Below are 21,605 nucleotides of genomic sequence, written 5' to 3' on the forward strand. Positions count from 1 at the left end.
TTAAGGTGGCGCCGTGTGATCCCTTGAAGGGATTCATGCTCACTGGCTGGGTACGACCTTGAACAGCAGAATTATGGAATAATATGAATTATGATTTTAGGACGTCCACAGACGTCCTTGGCACTGAACGTTACTTTTTTTTAGGACGTGCACAGACGTCCTTGGCACTGAATGTGTTAAGGGAGGCGACTGAACCATGGTGGGCTTGTTTGTAATGTCTTACTATTGCATAGTCCAGGTTTTGGGTGCGGATGGCCGTTTTGTGTTCAGCGATACGGAGCTTTAATGCTCGTTTAGTTTGTCCTATATAAACACTCCCACATAAACATTTCAGCATGTAGATCACATGTGTGGTACTGCAGTTTATGAAGGACTTGATAGGATATTTTTTACCAGTCCGGGGGTGAAGGAAATGTTTTGTATCAGAGGAGTTCGAGCAATGAGTACAGTGGCCACATCTGTAGAAACCCGAGGGAGGGGGTGGTAGCCAGGTGGGAGAAAGGTGGGATTTAAACTGCTGTCATTCTGCCATTCCTGTTTAACCCTGATGAAGACGCGTTGCGTCGAAACGTTGGTGCACTTAGCCTATTAAAAAGAAACCATCTCACCAGTGACCCGTGTGCTCCAGATTCTTCCTTTTCTGTGATTATCCTCCTGTTCTGAGAAGCACCGTCCTCCCTCTGCGGGGGAGCTGAAGCGCAAGAGATTCCCTTTTTCAGTCAACATAGGATGCATTGGTTGGTAATGAGAACAGTCTGTCTGCTGCTAATAGAAAACATACATTGCGAGGGTGGTCCACATGGCCGTAACTAGCTATGAGGACGGGGAGTTCCGGACCTCCCCTAATATTTCAGAGAAAAGAAAAAAAAAAAAAAATTATAAAACAATCTGCATGGAAAAGCATGAAAAACACGGGATCGCTTTTATTTTGAAACGAAAGGCAGGTCAGGCAGGAAGTCATCTGACGCCGCGTCCGGGGTAACTTGATTCCGAGAGAGCAGCAGCATGGTGGTGAGTGATGACTGTCTGTCTGCCTGTCGAGATAATTGAAGGTGAGCGAGCTGCGAGACAGTGAGCGAAGTGAACGACAGACAGTGAGTGACACTGACAGATTTTTTAGCAACAACCAAGAAAGTAAGTGTCTAGTCTGTCTCTTAAGTAATGTTACCTGTGTGACACGTTGGGATGCTACTGGCTAATCATGCATGATGCCAAGTGCCAAGCTCCCGAAGTCAGGTATGCAGGTGGCTATATGCATGGTTTCAGTTTCATGACCCAATAAGTAACAAAAAGAGGTGGTGTAAAGTTAAAAACAACATAATATATTTTATTTTATTTTTCAATCGTTCCTATCAGGAATAAATAAATGTCCCTCTGTATGTTTTTTTTATTATCAATGATGACTTTGTGTGTTGTGTACGGCTTGGGTTGTGTACCTGTGTTTGTAGGTGTCATTTTGATATGAATTTGGCTAAAACAGTTTGTGTTTGTTAGTTACAATTATGTTGACAGGAGAGCTGAGCAGGTGGTGACATGAAAGAGAATATACTGAATAATGACATCACAACAGTATAATCCTAATGTTGATTTAAAATGATATATTACTCTAAATATGGCTAAAAAAGGGGGGGAAAAACCCTCAATCCCCTTGCTGGACCTCCCCTATTTCGGAACCCTGGTTACGGCCCTGGTGGTCCAGTATAATGATCAGTGTGAATCATTTGTAAAAGACATTGAAATCAGGACTTTGTGTGTGTGTGTGTGTGTGTGTGTGTGTGTGTGTGTGTGTGTGTGTGTGTGTGTGTGTGTGTGTGTGTGTGTGTGTGTGTGTGTGTGGGGTGTGTGTGTGGTGTGTGTGTGTGTGTGTGTGTGTGTGTGTGTGTGTGTGTGTGTGTGTGTGTGTGTGTGTGTGTGTGTGTGTGTGTGTGTGTGTGTGTGTGTGTGCGTGCGTGTCTGATGAACAGCAGCTCAGTAGATCACAGCGGTGTACGGTGGGGCCTTGTTGCTCAGACCTCCAGGTGATCCTTCTTCAGAAGCCGTCGCCTGAAAAACAAAATCATGTGAGTTGGAATCTCCCTTTGAACTGACCTTTGACCTTTACTCCAAACCCACTCACATGACTTAATCTCTGAATGGACCTTCATAGCTTCTATTCAGGTGATGTCACGTCACAGAGCGAATTATACCTGGAGGGCATAGAGGGCATAGAGGCATAGAGGGCATAGAGAAGCACTATCACAAGCTCTCAAAATGCCTGTTTTACATCATTTACGCTTGAACAAATCGATCAAAACTTCAACAACAACAACAACTTCTGCATCCACAACACAGCTGATGGGCGGGATTCTGCTTTAAAAATGATTATGTGATTGGACGCATGGACATAATAGAGAAAAACATATTGTGCAAATATTGTGCCCGCCGGAGTTTCTCAAAACAGACAGAACAGAACTCGAGTTCAGAAATAAATGAGAAGACTTTGGACTTGAGAGTGCCGGTGTTCTGGCGCCGTGGATCTCAGAGTTTTGGATTGAACGGATATTGTTGGAAAGTTTGGACTGTAACTGTTTCCACTCTTCAGTTTGGATTGGAGTAATGTTAATGTTAGAAGCGGCGGAAGCGGCGGAAACAGCCATCACAGCGGTAGAAGCGGTAGGCTTATGTTTGTCTTGATCCTTTCTGTGTATTTGTTGCTAGTTAGCCGCTTGTTCTGTGGTGGAGTGGTGTGACTGCTTGTAAAGCTGTGGCTCCGTGCGTGCTAGGTTGAGTTGAAAAATCACATTGCTGAGTGCTGATAAGAGCTTTTGTGAATGTGGTTTATCTGATAAGAGCTATTGTGAATGTGGTTTATCTGATAAGAGCTTTTGTGAATGTGGTTTATCTGATAAGAGCTATTGTGAATGTGGTTTATCTGATAAGAGCTATTGTGAATGTGGTTTATCTGATGAGAGCTATTGTGAATGTGGTTTATCTGATAAGAGCTATTGTGAATGTGGTTTATCTGATGAGAGCTATTGTGAATGTGGTTTATCTGATGAGAGCTATTGTGAATGTGGTTTATCTGATGAGAGCTATTGTGAATGTGGTTTATCTGATGAGAGCTATTGTGAATGTGGTTTATCTGATAAGAGCTATTGTGAATGTGGTTTATCTGATAAGAGCTATTGTGAATGTGGTTTATCTGATAAGAGCTATTGTGAATGTGGTTTATCTGATAAGAGCTATTTGTGATTGTGGTTTATCTGATGAGTGCTTTTGTGAATGTGGTTTATCTGATAAGAGCTATTGTGAATGTGGTTTATCTGATGAGAGCTATTGTGGTTTATCTGATAAGAGCTTTTGTGAATGTGGTTTATCTGATAAGAGCTATTTGTGAATGTGGTTTATCTGATGAGAGCTTTTGTGAATGTGGTTTATCTGATGAGAGCTATTGTGAATGTGGTTTATCTGATAAGAGCTATTGTGAATGTGGTTTATCTGATAAGAGCTATTGTGAATGTGGTTTATCTGATAAGAGCTATTGTGAATGTGGTTTATCTGATAAGAGTGTCAATGAGTACGGACCCACGGCAGGCGAGGGTAAGATAAGTGATTTGATATGTGCAAGGTTTAATCAATTATATTTAACATGGAGTATTCAGAAAGCCCATTCAGGCACGTGTGGATTATATAAAAAGGGGAAGTCATCCATGTGTTTAATTATATAAAGAGGAGTGAAAGCTGGGGAAGTAGAACAGGTGCGTGCTTGAGAAATACAGTGGTGGTCTGAGGATATGTGGAAATGTTCCAATGGAAAGTTACAGGTGTCGCAAGGTGGCTATATTGAGGAAATTGAGGATTGCATTAAGGAAAGGTAGACGCAAGGTCCTGTTTGGAAACGATTCGGGGGGAAATGAGGAAGTAGTGGTGAGGTAGCGATGGGCTAAGGGGAAGTGATTTGGCAGAAAGTTATTATAAAAGGAGTGAGAAATCATCAATTGGGGTCTTCACGTCCCCTGGCGTGCAGATGCTATTTCCGAGCAAATCACGAACCAACCCGCGAACCAACCAGCCAGCCAAGGAGCGAGGGTGAACACCTGCCGAGACCCAGTCTGACTTTAACGGGTAGGGGACCTTTTCAACACAGGTGTAGAATGTAATCCGTATAAGGAGATCATCTGTCGTTAACACAGATGATGCGTCTAGATGAGTTTCTGGCTGATTTCCTCTCTCCGCCACAGAAAAGGAAGTGGGTTTTTAACTGATAAATGATATTATCTTCCTGTGGGCTTGCGGTTGGGAGGAAGTTTGATGTGTTTAAGCGGTGGAGCGAGCTGGGGTAATGAAATAGTATTGTAGGTTGATTTGGTTTAAGACCGGTTAGCGGGGTGGTCATGGATTACTATGGTTGGCGAAGCCGTTTTGTTTTGAAACAGGAAATATATGATATGAGGGGATAAATTCTATTTGTTAAAAGTTTGGAAATAAGTCTGTTTCATACCCACACTCCTTGTTATAGAAAGGAGCATTATTATTTTCAAAGTGACATGCATTGTGTGTTATGCTAAAACCCTCTAAATGAATTTTCCCATGTGAAATTAAAGCATTTATATAGAGTACAGTTATAGGGGGAGAAATTCTATTTGTTAAAAGTTTGGAAATAAGTCTGTTTCATACCTACACTCCTTGTTATAGAGTGGAGCATTATTATGGGCTCAAGGTGACGTGCATTGTCTGTTATGCTAAAACCCTCTAAATGAATTTTCCCATGTGAAATGAAAGCATTTATATAGAGTACAGTTATATGGCGGAAATAAATTATTTCATTAAAGATACACCTGAACTGGACAGTTGGCACTCAGAGCTGATTGGGTTTCTCATTTGAAGTAAATACATGCACTGTGGGTTATATAGCATTTTTATTAACATTCCATATGGAAGTTCTACAAGGCAGCATTTTATTCTGGGAACACTTGTACTGGAACTTACCTAGCGGGGAATTTGATAAGGCAGCATTTTATTCTGGGAACAAATGTAAAGTGGTTTATCTCGCTGAGGTGTACAGTAGCATATACTGTATCTGCGTTTTGAACTCGTTTAGGGAAGTTGGAGTAGATCTATTTTTAGATGAGTAGGAAACCAATGGTTTGAGGCCCGCTCAACAAGCTGGTGTCTGACAGTCACCGAGAGGGGATCATAACGGAACAGAGCCTATAGGAAGCATGCTACATTTAAGGGAAATACATTTTATTTATTTACTTTTATCTCAGCTTGATCATTTCAAGTCCGGGGTAATAATACCCGTTGATTGTTATGAAGTGTTACTGGAAGTATTAGATTTGGATAGGGAAGAGAAAACACTTCCTCTTTACACTGCATGAAGCAACAGGTTAGCAGTGGCCTGACTGAGCTATTATTAGAATGGGTGCAGAAGGCCGCATCCAGCAGACGGGCAACTTATACTGAAAGTTACAGTAGCTGATTAACCCTTGTACACTGTTAACTAATACTTACCCCTCAATCTTATGCCCCTCCCATTGTCCAGTTTTGGTCAATTATTTTTCTAATGATAAGAAAGGTAAAAAAAAATCTTTTTTTTCTTTTCTTTTTTCCCCCAAACATTTTACCTTCAGATGAAGCTATACATACCAAAAATATTTATTCATTTTCAGAAATGTAACCCTCTATAAGCCAGTTTGTCTTGACTATAAACAGTTTCACTTGCTGCTTTTTCAGATTTCCACAATCTCTGCACAAAATATAATCCAAAGGGAATGTTTTTGGGTGGGATTATCACAGTGGGGTCTATGTAAAAGATTATTACCAATATTTATTTTGTTCCATTCTTACTTTTTATTCAGTGACAATTAAAAAAAAAATGCACTGTATAATTTTTTAGACCATCTAATTGACCATTTTTGGTCAATTAGAGTGAGTCATTCTGGGCAAGTACTAACCATTTTTGGCCAACAACAAAAATAGGGGGAGAATCTTTTTTTCCTTTTTTGCTCAATCTCATGTTTGCTCAATCTCATGTCTCAATGTTCATTACTTTTCAGAATTTCAACCCTTTCAATGCCAGTTTTTAGTAATTGACCATTTCCTTGACCGGCCAAGGGTGCATTCTGTCATTCTGATGCAGGTCATAAACAGACTCTGTCTAGCCTAGTATGTGCATGATCAGGACACATCGGGATGGGGCTTTGGTGGGGGGGGTGGGGGGACAGCTCAAGTTGCTTGTGTGTGTGTGTGTGTGTGTGTGTGTGTGCGCACACACACACACACACACACACACACACACAACTTGAGCTGACTTCAATATAGGCATGTTTTTTTTGTCCCTCCCTCCCCCCAAAACCCCATCCCTAAAATGGTGTTCATATGGATGTGTGTGTGTGTGTGTGTGTGTGTGTGTACACACACACACACACACACACACACACACAGACACACACACACACACACACACACACATCCATATGAACACCATTTTAGCTGAAATTATTTATTCCATTGGGCTGTAGTGGTCCATAATGCAGCACAAACAGAAACCAGCTAAATTGATTGCAATAGATGCATGCCATACATGAGAAAATGTTGCAATCTGCTGAAAAATATTAAAAACCATAATTTTGAAGCCTTATGTCCAAAATATCTGGAGGAAGTCATAAAAAAAATGCTTTTTTGTAAAAAGTGTCTTGGAGCTCAAAAATAGCACTTTTTTGCACTTTATAGTGGTTTTCAATGGGGAATTATCTATTCATTTCTGGATAATAACAAAGATGCAGTAAACATTTTTGATTCCCGGGGCCAAAAATGAGCTGAGGCACTGAAGTGTGAAAATCCTTGATATATGCCCCAATCCCCCACCCAATTTCAAAATTCATCGCCATTTGACCATTTATATCACATTTATAACAATGCGAACACAGAAAATTACACTGCACTAGCCAAAAATGTACCAACACGGTACTGTAGCCATACAAAAGTTATAAGGTTAGAAGGTATTTGTGCTTGAATGGAAAGTGTTTATTCAATTTAAGGTTAAGAAAGAAGATTTGTGTTATTATGTTATGTTTAAATGTGTGCCATGTGAATGTTTAAGAATTGTATTGAAATTATATTTGTGCTGTGCTAAGCTATATTCTCTATTTAAAAAGCAACTTATAATGCGCCAATACCTGATCTCATCTCTTTTATTTGAACGAATGTCCATCTAATAGGTAGTAGCCTCTTCTCGTGATGTAAAAATACTAGGAACATTTGGTTTAGCCTGACATGTCATGTCTTTTAAGGTTACTTTGGAGGCCTTTGGGATGACAAGCTTAAAACGACCACTTGACAGGATGAGGTGGATTAAAACACCGTCAGGTTAAGCGAGAATTGTTATCTCAAGGGAAAAACTTTAACACGACCTTAACCAGTGCAGATTAACACATAGTTATAATTAATTTCCAACACACACAACATCAGACAGTGCTAGAGAGAGCCACCGTTAACTTGAGTGATCTCCCCAAGTGACCACAGTAGGCCACTGCTTCCGAAGGGGGGAAATACAGCAGGTCGGACTTAAGGATCAGGAGGTGGTTAGGAGTTGGACGAATCTCTCTACCCCGCGGGTTACTAGTGAGCTGGGCATTCTATACCGTAGCAGATGTCCATAAGAAAAATGACCAGCGGATAGGCTAGCTATAGAAGAAAGCGGTGTAACCCGCGTCGATACGCTGTACGGCATATCGAGCATAATTGACAAGAGCTATTGTGAATGTGGTTCATCTGATGAGAGCTATTGTGAATGTGGTTTATCTGATGAGATCTATTGTGAATGTGGTTTATCTGATGAGATCTATTGTGAATGTGGTTTATCTGATGAGAGCTATTGTGAATGTGGTTTATCTGATGAGAGCTATTGTGAATGTGGTTTATCTGATGAGAGCTATTGTGAATGTGGTTTATCTGATGAGAGCTATTGTGAATGTGGTTTATCTGATAAGAGCTATTGTGAATGTGGTTTATCTGATAGGAGCTATTGTGAATATGGTTTATCTGATAAGAGCTTTTGTGAATGTGGTTTATCTGATAAGAGCTATTGTGAATGTGGTTTATCTGATGAGTGCTTTTGTGAATGTGGTTGATCTGATAAGAGCTATTGTGAATGTGGTTTATCTGATGAGCTATTGTGAATGTGGTTTATCTGATGAGAGCTTTTGTGAATGTGGTTTATCTGATGAGAGCTATTGTGAATGTGGTTTATCTGATGAGAGCTATTGTGAATGTGGTTTATCTGATACGAGCTTTTGTGAATGTGGTTTATCTGATACGAGCTATTGTGAATGTGGTTTATCTGATGAGATCTATTGTGAATGTGGTTTATCTGATGAGAGCTATTGTGAATGTGGTTTATCTGATAAGAGCTATTGTGAATGTGGTTTATCTGTGGGGTGGCGTTTATTTGTCGCTGTGTATTTTTGATGAATCGTTCATGTTGGAAAATGGCAAAATGAGTGAAGTGAGTTGTCTCCATACTTCAGTATACTTTTCATCTACTGCCTCCATAGCAGCAAGTCTCTCAATTCAGTAGAGAAATAGCTCTTCTTCATAACATAAGGATCACCAACATATAGTGATTTTCTGTTGACACCTTTCTCTTGTAATATTGTCTAAACTAGCACAGTATGCTTTTCACTGCATGCCCTCCTTTGTTTTTGACATCATGGGAATCACGTGGTTGCAAACAAGCGATCCCAAACCCACTAACATGACTTCACACATTTACAACAAACCCACTAACATGACTTTACACATTTACAACAAACCCACTAACATGACTTCACACATTTACAACAAACCCACTAACATGACTTCACACATTTACAACAAACCCACTAACATGACTTCACACATTTACAACAAACCCACTAACATGACTTCACACATTTACAACAAACCCACTAACATGACTTCACACATTTACAACAAACCCACTCACATGACTTCACACATTTACAACAAACCCACTAACATGACTTCACACATTTACAACAAACCCACTAACATGACTTCACACATTTACAACAAACCCACTAACATGACTTCACACATTTACAACAAACCCACTAACATGACTTCACACATTTACAACAAACCCACTAACATGACTTCACACATTTACAACAAACCCACTAACATGACTTCACACATTTACAACAAACCCACTCACATGACTTCACACATTTACAACAAACCCACTAACATGACTTCACACATTTACAACAAACCCACTAACATGACTTCACACATTTACAACAAACCCACTAACATGACTTCACACATTTACAACAAACCCACTAACACATTTACAACAAACCCACTAACATGACTTCACACATTTACAACAAACCCACTAACATGACTTCACACATTTACAACAAACCCACTAACATGACTTCACACATTTACAACAAACCTCGTGGTTGGCCTGTGAAGTAGGCGGAGTCTGTGAAGCCATCCAAGGCTGTAAAGTAGGCGGAGCCTGCATGGTCACTCTGCTCCCTTCAGGTAAATTGTTGCTCACAATGAACACTTGCTATAAGACAAACAACAGAAGTGTCTTTGTATTTGAAACAGATAAAAACAAAAACAAACGGATCAAGTCTCAAGAAAAGAAAAGTGCAGCTGTTTAGGAGAATGTTGCGCTGTCCTTCATTGAGGAAATGTATGTGTTTTGCGCGATTGCGCATTTGCCGTGAAAGCCAGGTTAGCATCTAAGGTCTGTGCTGTCATTTGCCACCCTGTGATGACACTGTGTGTTTGTACAGTAAGACACAGGTGGACTCACCTGGGGGGTGGAGTTGCAGTTAGCTTTGCAGGCAAACGCTGCAACGGTGATGGAAACGATGAACTCCAGGAGAGAGAAAACACCCAAGACCCCTGAAACCCCCTGAGTCCGACTCTGTGGAGAACAGGGAGGAAACGCCTTTGGAGGAAATCGCTCAACAGGTTTATGTCCAACTTAGAGTACTTGTGCATTCTGTTACAACAGCTTTACTAGTTTCCACTTCAGTTTCTCTTCACCATGGTGAGAAATCAACACTAGACCATCATCAGTCTATTTGCTTCTTGGAATGGAGGCACAAACCTGTTCTATTTACAGCAATCAATGCCCATTAGCGTCACATGAGAAACATGGAGCAAACATGTGTTGTTCCTATAGTTTTTTGACAACTACATATTTCAAACCAAAATGTCTTACCTTATATCGGTAGTACCACATATTATTGCAGTCGTCATTTGGATAATAACCTCCATAGTAATAGCAGTAGAGCATCACACCAGCAGCATCCGAAAAGTAGAGGCAGGCGGCAGTGAAGGAAACAACCGCAGCAACAATATTGAGGCCCAGAGAGCCGCCCACCTGCCGAGCAAAGAGACCACATCAGGGAGGCGGAGCCACACAGACACAACTCGACAGAGCAATAACCTCAAGTGTCCATGCAGCAGCTAAAAAACACACAACAAATGCTTATATTTAGACTGAAACTGGTGCGGCTGGTGTGAACTGTGTGGCCAAAAAATGTCTGGCCACTAAGTCTACTGTAGTTGAGACTAAACATTAATGAATTAACTAATTAATTGAATAATTGAGTAATTCATTTATTAACTTTTTCCATTTATCAGCCAATACCAATTCGGAAATTATGTGAGCGACCGAGAGTGTTGACTGGATACTGTCCTTTTGTTCCCCTAAGAATACTAATTGAAGTCTGGAGAGCTGCTGAGCATCAGTGTGATGTACAGTATATAAGGTGGTAGTGAATAAAGACAGTTTCAACTTGACAACATAATAAACATTCTAAATTGCCCCTAGCTAACTTCCTGTTGCTGTGTGCAAGTCTGACAGGAAATAGATACAGTAGGTTTCAAACTGTTCCCATTCCAAAACAATTATAAAGTTACTAACCAGGCACCGGCTCATCGACCTGCCTGCAGCCACCGTCAGAGATCCAGCCAGGATATACTGCAAAGAGACAGTGGGCAGTTTTATGTTTTTTTGGTCAAATTTACCTTTTTTGAAAGGACATCGTATCTCAGCAACCGTTCATTGTAGAGACTCGCGGCTGGAATCAGCGTCGAAAACTGAGTATAACTCTTTACAGGCGTCATGATTGGGCCTTCTAGGGGCCTTCCATGGCTTTCCGTATGCCGTATGCTCTCTGCACCGGAGCACAGCAAATCTGATGCCCGGCAGAGAGCCTCTCGGCTGTCTGTCCTCCCTGGTTTCGGGTGACAACCATGTGACAACGTGTGTGTTGACCCGGATGTCAAAACTCGGTCATGATCAGCATCCGGGTAGTGCCCCAGATGTGCATGCGCGTACTTCTGTGGACTTCCGTGTCAACGAGCCAAGGTGTTTCTCTTTTCTCGAGTATGAATATCAATATCCGGCTGCTGGACCCAAAGGGCGACAAGAGTCCTCTGCGAGCAAATGTGCAATTCTCAAAAGATGAAAGATGGAAGAAAATAATTCCTCTGTGAAAAATGTGATGAATCCAAGGCTATGATAATCCCACCGGGGAAGATCCAGGTGGCATTTATGGGAAGGGGAAAAAATCATATTTTGTGTTTTCTACTGTACGTTTTATTGTACAGTAAGTACAGTAAACTGGCATTCGAGGGGTTAAAATTCTGAGTAAGCATGGAATGTTGATATGAGGTATGAGGGATGAAGTTACCAATGGATAAGAATCAATAAAAAATAAAAAATAAAATGAATTATGAATAAAATGAAAAATGAATAATGAAAAATAAGTATGAATATCAATATCCAGCTGCTGGACCTAGATAGTAACGACAGAGGAAAAAAAATAGGGGGGTACAAGGGTTAAACCAAATGATAGGACTTTATCTATGATCTTAACTCATTCATGGCCAAATACGTCTTTAACGTCTTATCAGGAATGTGCCTCCCAGCCAAAGACGTGTTTGACGTATTTTTGTTTTTATTAGTGCAGCGCGTAGTTCAAAGACTTCCCCAGCCTGTGACATGGTATCAGGTCCCTGGCCTCAAAGTCAAGCCGACAACACGTGAACAAACAACTACGCAGCTGTGTTTTGAAATGGGGGAGGAGGAAGAACAGAAAACGGAGAAACGCTGCCTGTTGCAGACAGGAGAAACGCCATTGAAACGCCCCTCGGCGTGCTGCGCTGGTCGCCTTGCTGCAGGGCAGCGAACCTGGATGAGTTGTTCGCGGTAGTCAAACCCGTGACCAACATGATCGATCCGGTTCCAGCGCCTGGTCCCAAACCCAAGAATTCCTGTGTCCCAGGCGGAACAAGAGGAGGAGAAGGAGAACGAGGAAACCACAGCAAAAGACAGGAGCCATTTTTCACAGCGCATTTGCGCCGTGCATCAAAGACCCGCCGGGATTACATTGAAAGTGACTATAGGCTCTTTCAAACACAGATCACACAAAATTGTAGTTCGGTTAGCCCGTAAAGCTTGGCAGCCTCGCCACACATTTTGTTACGATGCAGAGGCAGAGGAGGCTAGACGCTGATCTCATACCAGTTTGGTGTTCTCCTCCTATGCTAATTTGCGGGGAGATCAATAGTGTTCCCTGGGAAGGAGGTGCGATCCAGCAGCAGCTGTGGACAGAACTCTCTCTCTCTGTGTGTGTGTGTGTGTGTGTGTGTGTGTGTGTGTGTGTGTGTGTGTGTGTGTGTGTGTGTGTGTGTGTGTGTTGATGTTACTCTACTGCTGTGTCTGCTAAATGACGAAATGTAATGTAATGTAAAGAGACACACATGGGCCCCGCGCAGACACACACATTCACACTGAGTAAACTGTATTGTTGAATGTAAAAAAAGCACTTCATGTATATATATATATATATTTTTTTTTTTTTTGTCATTTGTGTCATAACGAATAATATTTACATGTCTGATGTCAATACAGTTCAAAATAAAAGAATTGAGAGCAAGTTCTGCCTGAGATTGTGTCCTTTACAAAAATGCCCTTTTCTCCCATTTCTCTTCTCAGAGAGACCTTTTTGGTGAAAACAGGGTGTATATAAATGGCTATAAGTAGAGTACAGAACATGCTAAAAGCTCACTTTTTTTTTCTGGTGAACCCAGAGACGTACATCTTCATTTTGAGGTATTGCAAATCACTTTGGTGCTAATAGATAATTTACTGTGGGTCTTGAATGATGACCAACAATTATGAAAATCTTTGGCCTGAGCTAAATATTGGCAGTCCTAAACTGGCCATGAATGAGTTAAGGATAGGAAGGTGTTAGAGAGCCGGGATTCGAGGGGTGGGTAGTAGTGGGTAGGGTAGGGGGATATGGAGGGTGGGGCGAGGGAAAAGGGGCCGTAGGGCAAATGGCGCCGTGGGCTTAAAGGTTTGCACTTGTTCATATCAAGGATCCCTAATTTAGTTCACATTAGGGACACGGACCCCCATTTGATGAGATTTTGTCTCTCAAACCCAAATCTGTGAATCTTTCTACTGTTAGATATCAGATATCAGGGGTTTAACAATACGCATATTTGTATCGAACTGTTTAGGTACAAGGCTTTAGGTTAATATCGAACCGTTTAGGTAGGCTACAAGCCTTTAGGTTCATTACACATTGCAAACCGTGCCAAACCGTCATAAATTGAAATAAAAAATTTAACTAGACTGTGAAAATAATAAAATAAATAAGCAAAATACAAATAAATTAAACATTTTAAATAATATCGAAAAACATATAGAACCGTGACACCACTGAGGCGTATCGAACCAAAATGTGAATTTTGTGAACACAGTCTTACACCCCTATTAATTTTGTTGTCCACAATTTCATGACTGTCTGTATTGTAGGTAGAGATAACAGTGAAACGATGATCCAAACAGTCATTCTTCTATATTCTCTTGTGTTAACTTCTTGTAAATGAAATAATGGTGAAGTTGAACAACTCATCAATTTGTTGGGGACCCTCAAGGACCCTTGGTGATCCTGGACCCCATGCTGAGAACCACTGGACTATGGGGATGTATTTAGATACAGATGTTGACTGTGAGATGGACTTACAAATAAAGATCCCCAGACGAACACACCAGTGAACACGGCCAGTGAATCTGCATCCACCGTCATCACAACGCCGAACAGGAACGCCAGCAGGCCGATCATGATCTGCACCGTCTGGAGGGACCACAAGGGAGGCAGCAGAGACCATTAGCTTACATCTGCTGCACTGCTGCTGCAAAACCAAGAAGGAACTGTCTGGAAACATCAACCTAATGTTTTTGTGAGCTGGCATTTGCCTTGTTCAGTGTTGGGCAGTAACTTAGTTACTGTAATTCAGCCATTCCCAACCTGTGGGCCGGGGCCCCCGGCCCAATTTCCAAAAAGTTCAAGTTGAGTTTTTGAAAAGCTCTATACGTTCAATGTATTATGATTAATAATACTATTAATATCATTCATATTATTATTATTGTTGTTATTATTATTATCATTATTATTATTATTATTAGGGGTTCAAGCACGTATTGTGTGGAACACTACTGTAATTGTTCCGTTTAAAGCAAAGTGTGGGGATAGGTCTGGCTGTGCGAGACTACTGCGTTGCCAGAACGTGATTAGTTTTTTGTCTTATGTAGGCAAATAAATACAAAGTCTGCAGTTTGGCTGATTGTTGACTCCTCCTGTCAGGTTAATTATTGTTCCAATAAAGTGGATTCAGTTCTAAAAGGAGCTGGCTAAAAAGGTTGTATGTAAAGTTTTCGGAAGATGGTAGCGAAAGTAATATACAGTAGCAATGTAACGAGTAATGTAACTAATAAAGTAAGGTAATTTTATTACTTTTAAAAGTAGTAATCAGTAATAAGTAACTAATTACACTTCCTGAGTAACTTTCCCAACACTGCTGTTGATACAGTTTAGAAAAACACAACACAGAAAAGCTTCTGTAAATACCTTCTTTAACTGTGGTTAGAAAGTGCTTCACAATGGGATAGGCTACTGGAAAAATAAAACCACTTACCCAGTAAAACAGTAACATATCCATAGCAAGCAGGGTAGGAAGTTAACTTTTTTAAACTATTTTTGCCCCCTGTGAAATATATTTCGGGGGCATTTTGGATCATTTCCAGCGCAATTCTATCAAATGTTGGGAAATACTTTAGTTGCACCTATGTAGCATGACAGACCAATCAATGAGTCTTATCCAAGCATATTTTATTTCTAAAAGTTCATAAACAATCACAGTTAAAGATCCCAATATCCTATCTCAACAACACTGTTGATTGTCTGGTGTGTTATTAATGTACTTGGCAAAAACATGAGTGAACTAGCTGGCCAGCTAGCTTGTGTTGCCTGTCACTCAGGTAAATAACGCCATTTTCGAGTTACGCTTTGCAAATGCAAAATAATGTTAAAATACATAAACTCTTTATTTTATGGGGGCATTTAAAAGCCCCCGTCACCCCAGTTCCAAGGGCAATTCTAGATTTTTTGGGGGGCATTTTGCCAGAGCCCTCGCTAATTTCCTACCCTGATAGCAAGGCAGTAAAATAGTAAAACAAAGACAACAAGAGTACAAGAATTAAACATCCGACACAATCAAAGCAAAGAGAATAAAGATGGACGTTTAAAGCAGTTAAATTCTGAACCTCTCTCATATTCAAGATTCACTTTAGTAAATGAGGAAATATCAAGGACCCTAGTCGACATTAGAGTACCCCATTTAATGAGATTTTGTCTCTCAGACCCAAATCTGAAAATATTTGCATCTTTAGATTTGATTTTGTCCCATGACTGTCTGTATTGTAGGTAGACAGATAACAGACTGTCTGTATTGTAGGTAGAGAGATAACAGACTGTCTGTATTGTAGGTAGAGAGATAACAGACTGTCTGTATTGTAGGTAGAGAGATAACAGACTGTCTGTATTGTAGGTAGACAGATAACAGACTGTCTGTATTGTAGGTAGACAGATAACAGACTGTCTGTATTGTAGGTAGACAGATAACAGACTGTCTGTATTGTAGGTAGACAGATAACAGACTGTCTGTATTGTAGGTAGACAGATAACAGACTGTCTGTATTGTAGGTAGAGAGATAACAGACTGTCTGTATTGTAGGTAGACAGATAACAGACTGTCTGTATTGTAGGTAGACAGATAACAGACTGTCTGTATTGTAGGTAGACAGATAACAGACTGTCTGTATTGTAGGTAGAGAGATAACAGACTGTCTGTATTGTAGGTAGACAGATAACAGACTGTCTGTATTGTAGGTAGAGAGATAACAGACTGTCTGTATTGTAGGTAGACAGATAACAGACTGTCTGTATTGTAGGTAGACAGATAACAGACTGTCTGTATTGTAGGTAGAGAGATAACAGACTGTCTGTATTGTAGGTAGAAAGATAACAGACTGTCTGTATTGTAGGTAGACAGATAACAGACTGTCTGTATTGTAGGTAGACAGATAACAGACTGTCTGTATTGTAGGTAGACAGATAACAGACTGTCTGTATTGTAGGTAGACAGATAACAGACTGTCTGTATTGTAGGTAGAGAGATAACAGACTGTCTGTATTGTAGGTAGATAGATAACAGACTGTCTGTATTGTAGGTAGAGAGATAACAGACTGTCTGTATTGTAGGTAGACAGATAACAGACTGTCTGTATTGTAGGTAGAGAGATAACAGACTGTCTGTATTGTAGGTAGAGAGATAACAGACTGTCTGTATTGTAGGTAGATAGATAACAGACTGTCTGTATTGTAGGTAGACAGATAACAGACTGTCTGTATTGTAGGTAGACAGATAACAGACTGTTTGTATTGTAGGTAGACAGATAACAGACTCTGTATTGTAGGTAGACAGATAACAGACTGTCTGTATTGTAGGTAGACAGATAACAGACTGTCTGTATTGTAGGTAGAGAGATAACAGACTGTCTGTATTGTAGGTAGATAGAACAGACTGTCTGTATTGTAGGTAGACAGATAACAGACTGTCTGTATTGTAGGTAGACAGATAACAGACTGTCTGTATTCTAGGTAGACAGATAACAGACTGTCTGTATTGTAGGTAGAGAGATAACAGACTGTCTGTATTGTAGGTAGAGAGATAACAGACTGTCTGTATTGTAGGTAGAGAGATAACAGACTGTCTGTATTGTAGGTAGAAAGATAACAGACTGTCTGTATTGTAGGTAGACAGATAACAGACTGTCTGTATTGTAGGTAGACAGATAACAGACTATCTGTATTGTAGGTAGGTAGATAGAGAACAGACTGTCTGTATTGTAGGTAGGTAGATAGATAACAGACTGTCTGTATTGTAGGTAGACAGATAACAGACTGTCTGTATTGTAGGTAGAAAGATAACAGACTGTCTGTATTGTAGGTAGAGAGATAACAGACTGTCTGTATTGTAGGTAGAGAGATAACAGACTGTCTGTATTGTAGGTAGAGAGATAACAGACTGTCTGTATTGTAGGTAGAGAGATAACAGACTGTCTGTATTGTAGGTAGATAGAACAGACTGTCTGTATTGTAGGTAGGTAGATAGAGAACAGACTGTCTGTATTGTAGGTAGAGAGATAACAGACTGTCTGTATTGTAGGTAGATAGATAACAGACTGTCTGTATTGTAGGTAAAGATATAACAGACTGTCTGTATTGTAGGTAGACAGATAACAGACTGTCTGTATTGTAGGTAGACAGATAACAGACTGTCTGTATTGTAGGTAGAGAGATAACAGACTGTCTGTATTGATTGATTTGCAGATTTTTTATTTTTGGTCATCCAAACACTATGTACAATACCTCTATTTCATATAATCAAAACAATAGACATAACACATTTTACATAGATCTTGACCAAAAAAAGGTATGGGCTGAAGCTAAAAGCTTATTTTGCCCACCCTATTCACATACAGCACATGACAAAGAAAGAAAAACAAGTGTGAATCTTTATAAGAAAAGAAAACAAAAAAGGAGAAAAACAAAAAAAGAACATGCTTCCTGCTCATACTTTATAATGCATATTTAATAGTTGTACATGATTTTTTTATTATTATTTCTTTACTTTTTATTTTTATTTTTTAATTGTCTTTGTTTTTTTTTGTTTTTTTTATTATTATTATTATTTTTTTTATTATTATTATTATTTATTTTATTTTTATTTTTATTTTTTTTCCATCTTTTTTTCCTGCTTCATGATCCATAAATAATAACAATAATACATGATTAATCTGCTTCATGATCCATAATAATGACAATAATACATGATTAGTCTAGGTATTGTAGGTAGATAGAACAGACTGTCTGTATTGTAGGTAGGTAGATAGATAACAGACTGTCTGTATTGTAGGTAGATAGATAACAGACTGTCTGTATTGTAGGTAGACAGATAACAGACTGTCTGTATTGTAGGTAGACAGATAACAGACTGTCTGTATTGTAGGTAGACAGATAACAGACTGTCTGTATTGTAGGTAGAGAGATAACAGACTGTCTGTATTGTAGGTAGATAGAACAGACTGTCTGTATTGTAGGTAGGTAGATAGATAACAGACTGTCTGTATTGTAGGTAGATAGATAACAGACTGTCTGTATTGTAGGTAGACAGATAACAGACTGTCTGTATTGTAGGTAGACAGATAACAGACTGTCTAGGTAGAGAGATAACAGAGTGTCTGTATTGTAGGTTTCAAGTTTATTTCGCCATTTGCATTAAAATTTGCATCAAAATGCATTGGAATTACTTGTTCACAAGCCACACAAAGAGCAGCACACATAGGACAGTACAAAAAAAAGAACAGGGTAAAACATGGGTACATTCAGCACCCATGTAGGTAGACAGATAACAGACTGTCTGTTTTGTAGGTAGACAGATAACAGACTGTCTGTATTGTAGGTAGACAGATAACAGACTGTCTGTTTTGTAGGTAGACAGATAACAGACTGTCTGTTTTGTAGGTAGACAGATAACAGACTGTCTGTATTGTAGGTAGAGAGATAACAGACTGTCTGTATTGTAGGTAGACAGATAACAGACTGTCTGTATTGTAGGTAGACAGATAACAGACTGTCTGTATTGTAGGTAGAGAGATAACAGACTGTCTGTATTGTAGGTAGAGAGATAACAGACTGTCTGTATTGTAGGTAGACAGATAACAGACTGTCTGTATTGTAGGTAGAGAGATAACAGACTCTCTGTATTGTAGGTAGACAGATAACAGACTGTCTGTATTGTAGGTAGATAGATAACAGACTGTCTGTATTGTAGGTAGACAGATAACAGACTCTGTATTGTAGGTAGACAGATAACAGTGAAACTATCAAAATAGTCATTCTTCTACATTCTCTAATTGTGTTCAATAATAAACTAAATAATGGTGAAGTTGAACAATTCATCAGTTTGATGGGGACCCCCTGGAATCCCCTCAAGGACCCCTGGTGGTCCCCAGAATGCACCTTAAAACTGAGTGTGAACCTGACAGGTGAGGAGAGATGCCAGCATAGTGATGTGATGTGAGCCAGGAGAACTCACTGGCTATAAAAAGAGAAGGAATATAAATCTTTTTTCATTTTCTTTTTTTAGTTTAGTTTTTAATTTTAATTTTAATTTTTGCAGAGTGATCACCCATGGGAGTGAAGTGCTAAGACAAATCAAGAGATGGAAAACGGAATGATAAAAAAACTGATGTAAATACATGTTTAGAATTATGACGAGATCAAAAATAACAAGACACTTATTGAAATCTTTCACCTCAAAACAAACAAGTGAAACAACTAACTAACAAATAAAAGACAAGTAAAGCAACAGTAGCATCTCAAGGACAACACAAAACAATGGACTGGAGTAGTACTTACCCCCAACACCTGCGGCCGGCCCTGGCTGAACCTCTGGGTGCCTGGACCATATTGGGGTGCCAGGTACGCCTGGGTGCCTGGACCATGTTGAGGTGCTGGGTAGACCGTCACCTGGGTGCCTGGACCAAGTTGGGGTGCTGTGTAGACCTGGGTGCCTGTACCAAGTTGGGGTGCTGTGTAGACCTGGGTGCCTGGACCAAGTTGGGGTGCTGTGTAGACCTGGGTGCCTGGACCAAGTTGGGGTGCTGGGTAGACCTGGGTGCCTGGACCAAGTTGGGGTGCTGGGTAGACCTGGGTGACCATCATCACGCCGCCCGTCGTGGTCGATACTGATGCCGACATGTTTCAGGTCAGATGATGTCTGCTGCTCTGAGCTGCTGTCTCATATCTGTCTCCAGTTAATTATTGAATCATACACCCTTATTGTGTTTGCTCAATTTCCTGGTTGCTGGCATGACATCCCCTGCCCTAAAACACTAAATTTGTTTATTGTGCGTGTGTGTGTGTGTGTGTGTGTGTGTGTGTGTGTGTGTGTGTGTGTGTGTGTGTGTGTGTGTCTGTGTGTGTGTGTGTGTGGGGTGTGTGTAACGGGCACACGAGCGCGGTCATATGAGGAAGTATTTCACAGAAAACCAAGAAGTGACCTTTGGGAATAAACTGCCAACAACTTCCTTATATTGTTATATTGTCCCGTCATCATTCTGGTCTGCCGGGGGTGAAAGGTGTGTGTGTGTGTGTGTGTGTGTGCCGGGGGTGAAAGGTGTGTGTGTGTGTGTGTGTGTGTGTGTGTGTGTGTGTGTGTGTGTGTGTGTGTGTGTGTGTGTGTGCGTGCCGGGGGTGAAAGGTGTGTGTGTGTGTGTGTGTGTGTGTGTGTGTGCCGGGGGTGAAAGGTGTGCGTGCATGCGTGTGTGCGTGTGCGTGCGTGCGTGCAGGGGGTGAAAGGTGTGTATGCGTGTGTGTGTGTGTGTGTGTGTGTGTGTGTGTGTGCCGGGGGTGAAAGGTGTGTGTGCGCGCGAGAATGAAGAGATGAGAAGGGATGAGTGAGGCCCTTTGAGAGAGCTCCTCTCAGGTGCTTCTGCTGTCAGGTGTGTGTGTGTGTGTGTGTGTGTGTGTGTGTGTGCGTGCGTGTGTGCGTGCGTGTGTGTGTATGTGGCTGCTGTTTATACTAAAAGCAAGATATGTAGGAGATGTGGGAAGTTAGTACAAGGTGCGATGCAAAGGAGGAGGAACAGAAGTGCCTACACTGTGATGGGAATCATCGGGTCTGCTCAATGTCCACGAAGAAAGAGGGAAAGGAAAGTGAGCAAGATCAGAGAAGAACGGAGCTTATCATGTGCTGAGGCTGTGAGGCTGTTAAGAAGTGGGGATGGGAAAGAAACAAAGACAGGATAGGTATAAGGCTCCGCAGGAGAAGGAGGAAGGAACTAGTCGGAGTGACGTCAAGTCAAGTCAAGTCAAGTTTATTTATAGAGCACATTTACAACGACCAGTGGCCGACCAAAGTGCTTCACAGATAAAAACAATAAAAGTATAGAAACAACAAGTACAAGTACAAGTACTGGGCTGATCTGATGTGGAAGGTGAGGCTATTCCAGAGCCTAGGAGCTGCTATCGAAAAGGCTCTGTCCCCTCTGGTCTTGAGCCTGGTCCTGGGCACCTCCAGGAGCAGCTGGTCAGCTGACCTTAAGGCTCTGGATGGCGTATGGTGGTGCAGGAGCTCGGCGAGGTACGGTGGTGCCAGCCCGTTTA

The 21,605-nt window shown here is 40.7% G+C and overlaps 1 protein-coding gene across 1 annotated transcript; it reads right to left on the reverse strand.

The window, feature by feature from the left end:
• Nucleotides 1-807: 807 nt before the first annotated feature.
• Nucleotides 808-20,210, reverse strand: LOC310773663 (membrane-spanning 4-domains subfamily A member 4A-like). Its single transcript, XM_083633587.1, has 7 exons — nt 19,857-20,210; nt 14,058-14,168; nt 10,940-10,996; nt 10,232-10,393; nt 9,818-9,931; nt 9,446-9,565; nt 808-2,043 (listed from the first exon to the last, which is right to left on the reverse strand). Exons 1-7 carry the CDS (start codon nt 20,196-20,198, stop codon nt 1,969-1,971), a joined length of 981 nt encoding a protein of 326 aa, XP_083489713.1. The 5' UTR covers nt 20,199-20,210; the 3' UTR covers nt 808-1,968.
• Between the last annotated feature and the right edge of the window lie 1,395 nt (nt 20,211-21,605).

The sequence above is a fragment of the Poromitra crassiceps genome (assembly GCF_964638095.1).
Source record: "Poromitra crassiceps genome assembly, chromosome: 3".
Classification (NCBI taxonomy): Eukaryota; Metazoa; Chordata; class Actinopteri; order Beryciformes; family Melamphaidae; genus Poromitra; species Poromitra crassiceps.